Here is a 15,167-nt window from a genome sequence, read left to right on the forward strand (position 1 = left end):
TTATTACCTTATATTTTTTAAATATTTTTATCTGAACTCTTTTAGTTTTTATTTATTATTTTTATTTTATTTATTTTTTGGGGGGGGGGTTGTCCAAGTTAGCAGCCCTATTTTAGCGTCATCTACAGAAATTTATCGTATATAATATATGTATCATAATTAATTCTATTGTTGTTTTATATTGTTTATATGTAGGTAGTTTTAGTAGGTAGTTAAAAACAATTTGCGTTCTTTTGTAGAAAAATTATCAGGGGCGTCATTTGGGGGTGACTGGGGTGGGCAGCCACCCCCTCTAGATTTGAAGGGGACTATCCACGTTGTTTAATGTATTATTATGAATTTGAATTAAAATACTAAACCAACGAAAATAGAATATTGAAATTCTTTAGAACATTGTCAGGTATAAACACGTCGACTTTTCCCAGAAACAAAATGTTAACTACCAAATATATTTTGTTTTGTTGTTTGTGTTGCTTTGAAAGATTTTCAGGAGCTATTTTGTACTTTATATAGACTCATTTCTTTAATATAATATACCCCCCCCCCCTTACTGGTTAAATATTTTCCCCCCTGGGAAAAGCTGAAATGACGCCCCTGCAAATTATATGTGTGCAATAGACATATGTACGTCAAGGGTTTGGTTATGTGCAATGACTAGTCACCGGACCCAGAAGGTGCCGCGTATTGTTCAAAGGTTGTAAATGCATTGTTTAAGGTTTGCCGAACCTTTTTTACAAAGGATTTACAACAATGGAACAATGGATAGCACTGTGACTATCCTACCTCTAGTTAGACCATGAAACCATAAATTTAAAAGGGGTACGGAAACTTTGGTTTTTTACGAGACCGACGTTCCCATGCACTCCCATTCATTTCGAGCCCTGATTATAAAATAATACACACATTATATAAAATAAATTGGAAAAACATTATTTTTCAAACATATAATTTATTTAAACGCAGCAAAGTTAATGTAAAAATATTACAATTAACGCTACAGCATTGGTATATGAAATTCTCTCGAATTATAAGCCAACTCTAAATCACTTTTCGAATATTACACAAACAATTCTTTATTTAATAATGTCAACATAGGACTTTTGCCATTACCGCAGTGTCCACGGAAGTCATCATAATCAATACTCCAAACCATGGCACCTCCGAGATTGAAATCTTTTATGTAATCAACCTAAGTTAACAAAAAAAATATCAGTAAGGTAGCAAGGTTTATGACATTGAAAATAAGTCAAATTTATACCTTCAATTTAGCAGAATTCAAATCGTCATAGCCAACCCACTGATTTGACCAATACATGTATGGTACTTTTCTAACGTCATCAAAAACTTTAGTGGAAGTTGGTTCCCTCAGGCATATCTATTATTTGAACGAACAAACCATTGTATTGTAATGTTTCAATAAATGTATTATACATTTACGAACAATGTATGCATACCTCATGATATCCGAGGAGACCAGGTTCTGCTGTTAAGCTTCCAGGTGCTCCAGGAGCGGTTGCGTTACAATATATAGGGGTATTACAATCTACACTTTGCTTATAAAAAGAGCGTCCATAAAAAGCAATTCCCATATTAAGTTTTTGAGGAGGTGCTCCATATCTAATCCACGCTTGCATACTAGCATTCTTAAAACCGAGTACATATTATTTCATTTATACATACATACATTGAATGATCAATATTTTGTTCATAAAAATATAATAATTACCACAGTGAATTGATCACCACCATTATAAAGTGGTGTGTGCAAATCTATCCTCTTCTCAAGAGCAGAATGAAAGTCATATGACATGACATTAAAGAAATCCAAATATCTATAATACGACGTTAATTAATTATTAATGCTTTTTTTATATTATATATGTACTATGGAATTGAAATACTTACAATGACATTCGTGGTATGTCATATACTTGACTGAATGTTTGTTCGGCTGCATGAACGGACGCAGAGAGAATGTATCCATAATTAAGAAATTCAGGTTTAAGTTCACTCAGAATTTTTACGAAATTCATTATATCGTCGGATCTACTACTTGGATATTGCCAATTAATATCGAGACCATCGAATCTATGCTTTGCTAAAAAGTTCATAGCACTTCTCACAAACACTGCTCTTTTAGCTGTATCGTTAAAGACCTAAAATTAAATAATTAAACGTTCAAATTAAATACTACAAGTATATACATACGTATTTATTACGTCAAATGTTACCTGAGAAAAATGTTCCCTTTTCTCATTCCATCCACCAATAGAGACCATTGTCTTCAGTTTAGGGTTGATTTTCTTCATATCGTTGAACCTTCGGAAGCCATCTGAAGCCAACAAAATATTACAATGATGAAATCAGATTTATTATTCAGTCGAAATTACATTTCAATGATTTCTACCTTTGCCTCCACCATCAGGCAGATCATTCCACGGGTCCAGAACTTTAATTTCGCCCGTGACTGAGGGTTCTAGTCCGATAAAGGCGTAAATAGCATGTGTACAATGAAACGGATCGAGATCTTCAACTTCAAACTTTCCATTTCCAGGTCTGTACGTTGCCCAAGATCCTAAGTAGCAGACGAGCCTATCTGAAAATGTTAAAACCGATTATTTTTATCATATCAAATAGACTTAACTCGTTTAGATGGTATATAATGAATTAATTTTAATTACCTGGTTTACTAGCGACAGATGCTACCAGACAGAGCAAAGCTATCGCTAATACCACGACTTTCATCGTGATTGTCAATTAATATATGTTCTTTATTTATATGTAGGTCTTCTGCGCTAAACTGCCGTCGAATGAAATTGTGCTCAAAATATCTTGTTTTATATGATAAAAAGATGTTGGCGTCACTTCCATAACATGTATGTAAATTTGTCATGAATGATTATCTGTGATTTTCTACGAAAATTAATGTAGAACAATGTTATCATATTAATAATTTCAAATCGCAACGATGTACATATGTATGTACATACACACTGATTTTCATTTAATCAAATTCAAATCATTGTAATTATTTTAATGAGAATGAGATATTAAACAGCCTGGTATGTGTAGTCTCTTTCCTATATTCAATTAATATTTTCAGAAGTACATATGTGACATTTAACTATTGTTCGCTTTTTCTTCTGCTATATTCTTCGACCCATTAAATACATATGTGTGTTCTTCTCGAGAAAATTCCAGGATAATCTTTGTATCATCATCATCATCATCTACAGCCATTCGCCATGTACTGCTGGATGAAGGCCTCTCCAACACGCTTCCACTCGTCTCTGTTTTGCGCAACTCTAATCCATCTTACCCCACACATTTTCCTAATTTCGTCCACCCATATTCCCTGCGGTCTTATTTTTACCCCTTTTGCATTATCTCGGGTACCATTCTAGCACTTCTTTTATCCACCTTTGTCCATTCTTCTAGCCACGTGGCCCAACCATCGCTATTTCAATGTCTTCACTCTATCTTTTATATTCACAACCCTTATCCTACTTCTCACCCACGTATTCCGTTTTCTGTCTTTCATCTTTATACCAAGCATATAATATTCCATACTTCTTTGAGTGCATTGGACTTTGTGTAGCAATTTTGCGTTCATCGTTCAAGTTTCACATGTAAACGTCATCAATGGCAATATTTGCAACAATATCATGTAAATAAACAAAATCAAGAAATTTGATAAATTGGAATTAGGATTTTTCCTCTTAGAAATGTCAAAAATGTTGTGAAACGATTTTTTCAGTTCAGTAGAACGCATCGAGTTCAATATATACATTTGTAATTTTTATATGCTAACTTAGAGTTGATAAGATCAGACCGGAAGTAGGTTTTTTTTATAAACAATGTTTCATTATTTTATTTTTACCATTTAAATTTTTTCCGTCTTCTTGATATTTGATATTTATAATCTCTATAGGAATATCACGTTATAAAATTTTTAAATAAAATCCGACAACCAGAAGTAGATTAGAAACTTTTGTCTTACTGAAAATCCAAAATGTGTACGTCATTATCGAATTTTGTTTTTGACCCTTTTTTCATGTTGATCACACCTGATTTTTTTTTATCTAAAGATAAAGATAGGTTTAAAAACCATTCTTCTTTTTAACCTTCTAGAATTATTGTTTATTTAATTTTAATCAGAACTCTTGCCGATATTGGTGAATCATTCTCGTCACAAACATATTCACACGCAGTATTACGTAAAAAACAGTAGCAAAAAATGCGATTTAAATTCGAAATCACAGTCAGAGTTTAATTTTTAATGACTCCGATTCCACAGTCATGCTTTTAACACTACATTTCTATCGATAAATACATACATACATACATATATGCAAGGGTACTAATAGATAAAAAATGAAATCAATAAATTTAAACTTGGTCGATCTTTTATCATTATAAATAACCAACTGATTGTTTTCCCATGAAATTTTGGGAAATTACTCAATAATAAAAACCCCGTTAAATTTATAAAAAGTGCCACGTACTCTCATGGTAAGTTTCGGGTTTTCAAAAAATTATATAAAAAAATACTGCACCTTAAGTTTTTCAAATAATTTTAAAAATCGTCTGGTTTTTTCCCTTTCGAATGATATATGATTTATTTTTTATTTAATTATTCAATCGATCATGTACACTCGTCTTACAGATCTCTCCAAAGCGACGAGTGTATTTATGCAGATCAAGAAAGGCACTAAATTATATAAATATATAATTATTGTTATATATGTATTTTTACATTACAATATTTATTTATTTTTTATTTTTCAATTAATCACGCACATCCGCCTAACAGATTGCTCCAAAGCGGCGAATGTGCTAAACAGATTAAAATTCGATAAATTATATAATACATACATACATATATTATTAAATACATATGTAATTAAACATACAAACAAATCGAAACAACATCTGACATCTATGGTCAGACATTATATAAACATCGTAAACAATACGAATAATAACATTATTTATTGTGTAACAATACGAAATATTTTTTATATTTCAATAATCATCCATAGAGACATCTATGGAGAAAATCTGGCGAAACCTAAGAGATAATAATAACTCAAGGTTTTTGCAATAGAAAATTGGATAAGAAAGCCAATTTTACAGGAATCGTTTCAAATTAGAAAAATTGACAAATTCTGATAAGAAACGACCGACCTCGACAAACCAAGGCTGGCCAGCAACGAGATTCCAGTGGGAAGCGAACTCGTGACCCCTAGCACGAGAGAATACAACACTTACCACTAAACCGATACCCACTAAATGATATACGACATCTATGCTCAAATATTGCAAAGTAGTGTTGCAAGCATTTATACAATACGATCAATATAAGCATTTACAAAATGCGAATTCATACAAACATCATCCACAGAGACATCATGAAGAACATTTTTGCAGCATTTTTTATTATACAAATCGGCGAACCTCAAGGCGCTGAATATCTTAAGATTTGTAATAGAGATAGGAAAGGAGTTGCCAATTTAACAGGAACCGTTTCAATGAAAATCAGAAAAATTGGCAAACTCAAACCAAAGCCTGGCCAGCAGCGGGACTCTAGTGGGACTCGAATCCGTGATCACTCTGCTTGAAAGCATAATATGTTAACCACTAACAATAATAGTTGACTTCAACGTGTGTTTTCGGAAAGGTATTGATACACGAATTAAAATAAAGTTATATGTTATAAATAAATATAATGTAAGGCAACTTGTAGGCGTGCGCATGCACGTATTAATCTAAAACAGTTGAGTGCGCGCATTACACATTCACCGATCCAACCCGTTCACCAGTTCGAAATGATGAATGAATGTGTGTGTGTGTGTGTCTTTGTGAATCTGTATATTTGTGTACTTTCCCGTCGCTCGGCCTGACGTAGCACATATCAGACGCTCCACCCCCCCCCCCTACTTCCCTGCTACCCCGCTTTCCCGAGTATCCTCGACCACTTGACTCTGATTGGCTGTGCGCCTCTGTGACTCTGATTGGCTGTGTCTCCACGCGTCAGTCACACACATACATATCTACATACACACATCGCGTCCGTTTTTATATATATTATTATTATTACACCAATTCTTATAGCTCTGATACAAGGAATTTTGATTGGTATTGTAGCGTATGCTAAAAAGAGCCCGCCGTTATAATTGGTTTCGAGGATTATCTCCAGGCCTAAGTGCAAGTCCGCTAAACAATTAATGCACTTAGCGGTGATAGCGGCGGCACTCGGTCGCATTCCCGTGGAGTTCTTAGAACTGACAACGCCAAAGCGTGGGACAGAACATCCGAGTACGTGACTAAACAATGGGGAAGTAACCGGACGTCGAAGATGTCCTGAGCGACCTGTCTGTTATAAGGAGGTACTTAGACGATATCAAGACATTCTGAATGGAGCACTGCCAGTGCGTGTATCTCCTTAATAACCAATAAATGCTGTGAAACGACTTTGGCCTTTTACTTGGATCCTCCACCCACCCCTACGCAACAGTATAAATATCACGTTATGAACAATTTGAATTTCACTTGGAGTTGCACACAATTTGGATTTATTTAGTTGATGTAATAGCTACTTTTGCCAATTTTGAATACACGGACATAGTTGACAGCCGTACATTAATGAAAAAAGTTCATAAATGACAAAATTTTAACAATAAAATGTAATACAAAGAATGCTTATTCTATATCTATAACATCGAAAGAAATAATCAGAATATACCTTTTGTTTTTAAACATTTCATTTATTTAAATGATATAAAATTAATACAAACATTACAATTTTTTCATGACATTGTGGTATTTGAGCTTTTTTATATACATTTACAAGTTCACTTGAATTATAAGCCAACCCCAGATTCCTTTCAAAATATTAAACAGCCAATTCTTTGTTCAATAATAACAACATAGGACTCTTGCCTTCGCCACAGTGTCCCCGGAAATCATCAGTATCCACACTCCAAACCATAGCTCCTCCAAGATTGTGTTCTTTTATGTAGTCGACCTAAGTTAAAACAAATTATCAGCAACATATAAAATTCAAGCATATTAAAGTTAAATCATGCTTATATGTACCTTTAATTTGGTGGAATTTAGATCATCGTAGCTAACCCATTGATCATCCCAATACAGATATGGCACTTGACCGTTTTCATACCAATCTTTGGTAGCAGCAACACTCGACTCTTTCAGACATATCTATCGCATGATAAAAACTATTATATTATACACATAATTTCAATAAGCAAGTACATATGGGTATTGTGTGTGCACACCTCATGATAGCCGAGCACACCAGGTTCCCCCGTTAAGCTCCCGGCGTCTCCTGGACCTTCTGCACTACAAATCCCAGGAGTAGTACAATTCATATCTGACATATGAAAAGATCGTCCAAAAGATGCAATTCCCATAAGAAGTTTCTCAGCAGGAGCTCCATATTTAATCCACGCTTGAATACTAGAATTCTTAAAAACAAATATAAAATAGTAGAATAATCATATAATAGGTAAATAAACATTATTTTTACGGATTTTATCACAAAATTATAACGTTACCACGTTAAAGTCAGAATACGTATCAAAAAGTGGAGAGTGCACATCTAGACGATTCTCTTCCCCAGTGTGAAAGTCATACGTCATGACATTAAAGAAATCCAAATATCTAAAATAAGACGTTAATTATTAATGCTTTTATATATTATATTTATACTATGTTTTTATATATTATCGATGCGGTGCAAACGATTGACAAGCACCAGACAGACTGAACCACAGATTAACGACACGTGTACGTTATGCGTGGGCACTGCTCGCACTTACACTAAGCGAAATCTACCCGAAGTCCCGACATACCTACTCTGTATACGTTCTGTGCTTCTGATACTTTAGTTCCGAATTTTTCCTTATTACATTATTAAAAACTCGCCAGAAAGATCCAACTCAATTTTAATGGGTTTGGTGCATCCTCTCTAAAATTGCCAGAAAAACGAACGCAGCTTTAAACGTAATTCTCGTTTTCTCGAATGATAGATTGCAAATCTGATGAGGAGTAACCTTTCAATGTGCACAGATGCAATTATTAAAATTGAGTTGGATCTTTCTGGCGAGTTTAATAAGGCAAGATTCGGAACTAAAGTATCAGAAGCACAGAATGTATACAGGGTAGGTATGTCGGGACTTCGGGTAGATTTCGCTTAGTGTAAGTGCGAGCAGTGCGCACGCATAAGGTACACGTGTCGTTAATCTGTGGTTCAGTCTGACTGGCGCTTGTCGATCGTTTGCACCAAACCCTTATATTATATGTAGACACCGGATAGTCACAGTGCTATCCATTGTACCATTGTTGTAAATCCTTTGTAAAAAAGGTTCAAACCTTTAACAATGCATTTACAACCTTTGAACAATACGCGGCACCTTCTGGGTCCAGTGACTAATTATTTGTACTATGGAATTGAAATACTTACAATGACATTTGTGGTATGTCATATTTTGTACTGAAGGTTTCTTCGGCAGCGGCTACTGACGCAGAGAGAATGTATCCATATTTAAGGAATTCTGGTTTAAGTTCGCTCAAAACTGTTACGAAATTCTCTGTATCATTGATAACATTCGAATTACGTGGATATTGCCAATTAATATCGAGACCATCGAATCCATGTTTTTCTAAAAAGTTTAAAGTACTCTTCAAAAATACTGCCCTTTTAGCTGAATCTGCAAAGACCTGAAATCAATTTGAATTTTCAAATATATGTATGTATATGTGTACATATAATATTAGGCTTGTTTCATCGAATGATACCTGAGAAAATTTCGCTCTTCCCTCGTTCCATCCACCGATGGAGACCATTGTCTTCAAATTAGGGTTAATTTTCTTCATATCGTTGAACCTTCGGAAGCCATCTGATACGGACAAAATATTGCAACGATAAAATCAGACTTATTATTCAGTCAAAATTACATTTCAATGATTTCTACCTTTGCCTCCACCATCAGGCAGATCGTTCCATGGATCCAGAACTTTAATGTCTCCGGTGAGTGAATTCTCTAATCCGATAAAAGCATATATAGCATGTGTACAAACGAATGGATCGAGATCTTCAACTTCAAACTTTCCATTTCCAGGTCTGTACGTCGCCCAAGTTCCCAAGTAGCAGACGAGCTTATCTGAAAATTTTAAAATCAGATTTTTTATTACATGAAATTGACTTGCCATGTTGGGATATTCTATATATTTTTATAATTACCTGGTTTACTAGAGACAGATGCTACCAGACTGAATAAAGCTATCGCTAATACCACTGCTTTCATCGTGAGTGCCAATTAAGTGCTTTTGTTTATAGGTCTTCTGCGCCAACCCGCCCTTGAATGAAATTGGATTAGAAAATATCTTATTTTATATGTTAAGATGAGTTAGACGTCACTTCCACAAAATGTAAAAAAATATATATTTCCATGAAATCGCGATTAATTTATCTGAGATTTCCTTAGTAACTATTGAACAATGTTATCACTAGACATTGGATAGGGATCGGGGCAGAAGGTTTTGCTATTGTTAACATCGTAGATTACAAATATTGTTCATAACCATTTTTGCCCTCTTGCTTTGAACACCGTTGGAGTGGTTTGTTGTTATTTTCCATTGCCCTGATGACTAAAGGGCAGTATTCGAACGATGCTTTATGCACAAAAAATTGTTCACTGCTGTTAATTACTATTGTCAACCATATTTTTATGCTCTCTTGCTTTGTGCGGTATTGGAGAGGTCTATTGTTATTTTACGAGCATCCGTCTAACGCCCATCTCTGCTGATGACTAAAGCCCGGATCCAGAGGGTGCCGCGTATTGTTCAAATGTTTTAAATGCATTGTTAAAGGTTTGCCGAACCGATTTACAACAATGGAACAATGAGCGGCACCTTGGCTATCCTACCTCTACTGATGACCATCCAATGACTAGCTATCATTAGTGGCCGGATCCACAGCGCGCCGTTTTTTTTGTTAAATTGTTGTAAATGCTATTGTTCAATTGTTGTAAAAGGTTCGCCCAACATTTTTTTTGTACTCTAGCTTTGTAAATAGAGCAAAACCGTCCCGATTACTGGAAAAAACACGTTCTCTATCCGCAGTCTAGTTATCATATAATTTTAATAATTGTAAATTTGAACGATATTTATTTATTTATTTACAATTTCGCCATAATGACATTATAGATTAGCTCTAAGTCGTCACTAAACAAAAAGAAAAAATTTACAGTAAGATGAAAAAAAATATAACCATAATTAAAAACAAATAAGGATAAATATAAAAAGGTACTCTTCCATAATTTATATATATGTAAATAATTTTTTTTTCCAATTTACATGCAGCTATCTGTCCTCCTCGGGACATTCGGCGCATTTCTTCTTTCCTTTCTTATTCCCTAGCTTGTGGGTGAAATGCCCATTGGCAATTCACTCTCCGTTACTGGTCCAAGGGATCACCTCTCTTGAGTCTTTTTTTTTGGCTTGTTATCTAATAACTAAAGCGCGGAACCAGAGGGTGCCGCGTATTGTTCAAATGTTGTAAATGCATTGTTAAAGGTTTGTCGAACCTTTTTTACAAAGGATTTACAACAATGGAACAATGAGCGGCACCTTGGCTATCCTACCTCTACTAATAACTCCCTGGCCAGACTGTTGGGGTGGTTCCTAAGTCTTTCTTTATATTTTGAGACCGCGGAGCTTGACTCTTCAATGGCCGTTGCTATCCTCGTTTCTCGGTGGATTATGTCGTTCGGGACAAACCAGGGGGCGTCCAGTATAATTCTCAGGATTTTGTTCTGGAACCTTTGGATTATTTCGACGTTCGTTTTGCTCGCTGACCCCCATAGCTGTATCCCGTACATCCATATTGGTTTGAGGATGGCCTTATAAAGGTTCACGCCCAGGTATCTTGCCTCCTCTGCTTGTGGGATCACTGCGTTGTTCAGCTTTATTGGAGGACAAGTCTTCCTCCTCATTGTGAAGGTTACATGGACAGACTTTTGTTCATTTGCCCGCACTCTCCATATCTGCAACCACTTTTGGATTCGTAAATAATTTGTATATATAATTATTGATTTGAATAAAAATACCAATCATTTTGTTTTACTACCGCCATCTATGTTTAAAACTAAAAACTGGATAAACATTAGGCACTTTTCAGAAATTCAAATTTCAAACGCATCTAAAACGATATTTTTTCTCCATCGTAATGACGGAGGATACATTTACTTATATTGATGACCAAAATGAGCAATATGGCAAAGTATGAAAACGATCGGATAAGAGACAATTTTTTTCCTGAATTGTAATCGTAAGTGAAGGTAAAAGGAGGTATGTCATAATAATAATAAAAAGGCAAAGTTTAAAAACGATCGGAAGTTTGTAGGAAAAAATACTGAATCGTTAGCGAAGTGAAATATAGAAGAAGCTTGTAAAAATAGAACATCCCAAGCTAAACAATCCCTCAACCAGATCAGTATATTTTAGATTAAACAAATCCAAACCCATAGAAATTCGGTTGAGGAGTTTGATGCCCCTGGCGACAGGTGACGAGACCATCAAACTGGTACGTGCCTCAGGTGAGGAGAATAAATAGCGGTATGTAATGTATCTGAGTTTGCTGGGAACATTGAAGTTCAATTCAGCAAGAATTTGAGGATTGCACACCAATCCAATCAGTAGTTTATAAAAATATGTATTCATTGCATTAAATCAAATGCAGTAAATTAAAACGAATCAAACAAGACAAACTTATAATACATAGTAAATGAACTATGTTTCTTATATACAATTATTATATTCAAAAGTTATTCAGGTAAACGAGAAATCTACATTTGTTTATTTAGTGAACCTATTTGTGATATTATTGATGATGGCTTTAAAATTTCTGAAATAATACTTGTTGAAAAAGCGGCTGGGCAATTGAAGTTATTAAAGATGAAAGAGAATCAGGCATTGCAAATGCAGTTCAATTCTACGTCTATAATTGAATTTTGGAAACTCGTGTCAGAATCAAAATATCCATACTTAAAGAAAACTGCTTGCCGTATATTTTCTATTTTTGGTACAATATATTGTAGCTGTGAATTTTTGTACTCCACAATGAAGTTGAAGTTGAAATATCATCTAACAATATTGCTGCGAACATCTAACATTATTAGCAAATTTTACGCCAAATTTCAAATATTTAACCAAAGATCTTCGTTAAATGTGATATATTTTTCTCTTAATTTATTATTATATCATTCTCTATTTTATTATATATACGACTTGTGTAGAAAATCGAAAGATCTTAAGTCGAAAGATCAAAAAAAAGGGTGCATGGTAAACGGTACTATGTATATATAATATATATGAGTGGCATGCGGTGAAATTATCTCTCTTTTTGTCATACAGCCTTGTTTAATGTGCGCGCGCAGAAAACGGGAGGAAAAGCCTGTTCCTCTTGTTCCTGTTGCATCCTGCTCGCGCAAATTAAGTGAGTATGTACGACGGGGGGGAGAGACCCTTTTTTATCTTTCGACTTAAGATCTTTCGATTTTCGATCTTTGCCTTCCGATATTTGCGTTTTCGGGCGTTTCACTTTTGGTCCCGTGAGGTAGACCCACAATTTAGAGCAACTATGTATGTATTCAGTGAAATATCACAATATATGTAGGTACATTGTACATACATACATATGTATATCGATAAACGTTTTAATATTGAATGTTCATTAGTTTTAACATTTTCAAATCATATTTTTATTTAAAAAAAACGAAATAATTTACAAATTATTTTACATAAAATTAAATTTTGATTATTTATAACTAGTTCAGGCGGATTGAGAGCTTATGGGGTTTGAGGTGTGCAGTCTACTGCAGATGGGAAATTGCAAATATTGTATACGGTATCGAACCACAGTCCAGTTCCGCACACGAAACTCAGGTATTCGAATTTGCCCTCGTAAATCCAGCATCTGTAGAAGACGGCGCAATCATACGGATCTCGGTTGAATCCTTCGAATTTGCAAACATCGGTGGGAGATGGAGTTGGTGGTGGTGCTGTTGGGGCTGGAGTCGTTGTAGTGGTAGGTTCCTCAGTTGTGCCGGGCTCCAAAGTAGTGCCGGGCTCCTCAGTCGGGCCGGTTCCAGGATCTTCAGTTGTGGTAGTTATAGGATCAGGTGTTGTAGTTCCAGATTGGGTGATTCCCAATTCCCTATTCAACACGGTCATCATTGGGTTTTTGCCTTTGCCGCATTTTCCGTGGAAGTCATCAGTGTCTACACTCCAAACCATACCACCTCCGAGATTGTATTTCTTGATGTAATCAACCTGTATAACATTAAACATTAGTTAAGGTGTTGAAATTATAAAGCATATCTTAAAAGTATATTAAAACTACATACCTTCAATTTGGCGGATCTTTCATCGTCATAGCCGACCCATTGACTTCCCCATGACATGTATGGAACTTGAGCTTCATCGTCCCACATTTTTTTGGCTCCTGCTTCAGCTAAGCAAATCTAATGAAAATAGTAACAAAATACATTAAAACAAACGTCCCAAGTTGTTTATAATAAGTCAAGAAAAAAAGTACATACTTCATTGTATCCCAGCATACCAGCTTCCCTCGTGAATTGTCCCGCAGATCCTGGACCGCTAGTTGGACACCTTGGGGTGATGCAGTTTTGATCGATGATGGTGAAAGATCGTCCGTACAATCCAACGCCCAAGATGACTTTAGAGGCAGGAGCTCCATATCTCATCCATGCTTGGATACTGGCGTCCTTTAAAATGAACACATAATTAGTACCAAAAAAGATTCAAACTACTCTTCAATAGTGAAATGATAAGTACGGTGTTGAATCCAGCGAAACTGGTGCCTTCTTCAATCTTGGACATGTAAAGTGGAGAGTTCAGACCAGTTTCTTTTTCCCAAGCTCCGTGGAAATCGTATGTCATGATGTTGATGAAGTGCAAGTATTGTCCCAATTTAGGTACGTCGTAGGATTGGGTGAATGAAGTTTCGGCAGCTGCTACAGCGGCAGTTAGGAGGTATCCGTACTTATCGAATTCGACTCTGAGTTCTTGCAAAAGCTTGCTGAAGTTGTCGACATCCTCTGGTTTGCCACCTCTCTGGTTGGGGTATTCCCAATCCAAGTCAAGACCATCGAAATTGTATTTCTTCAAGAATTCTACAGAGCTCTTGACGAACACTGCCCTCTTAGCTGGAATGGCGAAAGTCTAAAAGCAACCAAATTTGTATTACTATATGTACTATAGATACATATTTTAATTGAACAAAATAAATTTGCGTTTTGTTTACCTCAGAGTATTTGACGGATCCCTCATTCCATCCTCCGATGGCAATTAAAGTCTTCAAATCTGGGTTGATTTTCTTCATACTGTTGAACCTTCCGAAACCGTCTAAAATGCACAAAATTTTAAAATAAGACGGAATAGCAATAAAGAATAATTAAGAGGTATATAATTTTGTACAAAACAACCACTACTATACATATGTACATATATGAAAATGTTCGTTTTAATACCTTTGCCCCAATTGTCGGGCAGATCAATCCAGGGATCCAATACTTTGATTTCTCCTGAAGTATCCAGGCCAACGAAAGAATAGATAACATGGGTGCAAAGATTTGGATCGATGTTCTCAATGTCGTACTTTCCATCTCCAGGTCTGTACACTACCCAACCGCCATAGTAGCAAACAAGTTTGTCTGAAAAAACAAATTAGATATTAGCTCACCAGCTCGTTAAATTTCCACTTCACACTAAGCACCTTTTATATTAAAAGCTCACCTGGTTTGCTAGAAACGGTCGCCACCAAGCTCACAAGAGCTATTGCCACAGCAACAGCAACTTTCATTGTGGTTGTTAGAGTCTTCCCTTGCAGACTCTGTGCTCAACCACCGTCAGATGACTGGCAGCTGAAAAATCTCAAGCTTATATGCTCAAATCAGTTTGACGTCACACGGTGACCTTGGAACCCCCCAATTTCATAAGATCTGCTGCATCGTGAACCTTATCTGATCTACGCAAGAACATCCATCAGGATAGATTTTAATTTAATCTTGTTTTCGTTAATCTGACCATCGAAACTAAGATCAATACGAAATATTCAATAA

General features: G+C 35.5%; 1 protein-coding gene across 1 annotated transcript; it reads right to left on the reverse strand.

Annotated features, from left to right (window-relative positions):
* Positions 1-937: 937 nt before the first annotated feature.
* LOC143917338 (putative chitinase 10) lies at positions 938-14,960 on the reverse strand. Its single transcript, XM_077438819.1, has 25 exons — positions 14,842-14,960; positions 14,577-14,759; positions 14,351-14,451; positions 13,882-14,268; positions 13,626-13,811; positions 13,431-13,547; positions 12,931-13,356; positions 10,668-11,069; positions 9,291-9,381; positions 8,997-9,185; positions 8,821-8,921; positions 8,486-8,742; positions 7,578-7,683; positions 7,299-7,487; positions 7,099-7,221; positions 6,927-7,027; positions 6,694-6,713; positions 2,682-2,726; positions 2,408-2,596; positions 2,232-2,332; positions 1,906-2,156; positions 1,727-1,832; positions 1,455-1,643; positions 1,259-1,375; positions 938-1,189 (listed from the first exon to the last, which is right to left on the reverse strand). Exons 1-25 carry the CDS (start codon positions 14,906-14,908, stop codon positions 1,058-1,060), a joined length of 4,176 nt encoding a protein of 1,391 aa, XP_077294945.1. The 5' UTR covers positions 14,909-14,960; the 3' UTR covers positions 938-1,057.
* Between the last annotated feature and the right edge of the window lie 207 nt (positions 14,961-15,167).

This window comes from Arctopsyche grandis, chromosome 9 (genome assembly GCF_051622035.1).
Source record: "Arctopsyche grandis isolate Sample6627 chromosome 9, ASM5162203v2, whole genome shotgun sequence".
Taxonomy (NCBI): Eukaryota; Metazoa; Arthropoda; class Insecta; order Trichoptera; family Hydropsychidae; genus Arctopsyche; species Arctopsyche grandis.

Bases quoted from the DNA above. Each gene is read 5' to 3' on its own strand.
- LOC143917338 (XM_077438819.1), bottom strand. From the start codon at position 14,908: ATGAAAGTTGCTGTTGCTGTGGCAATAGCTCTTGTGAGCTTGGTGGCG. The intron at 2,727-6,693 runs GTATTACATTTT...TCGTGGTATTAG, and splicing joins ATATAGAATAAGCATTCTTT to CGATAGCTTTGCTCTGTCTG. The intron at 2,597-2,681 runs GTAATTAAAATT...TAACATTTTCAG, and splicing joins ATCTGTCGCTAGTAAACCAG to ATAGGCTCGTCTGCTACTTA.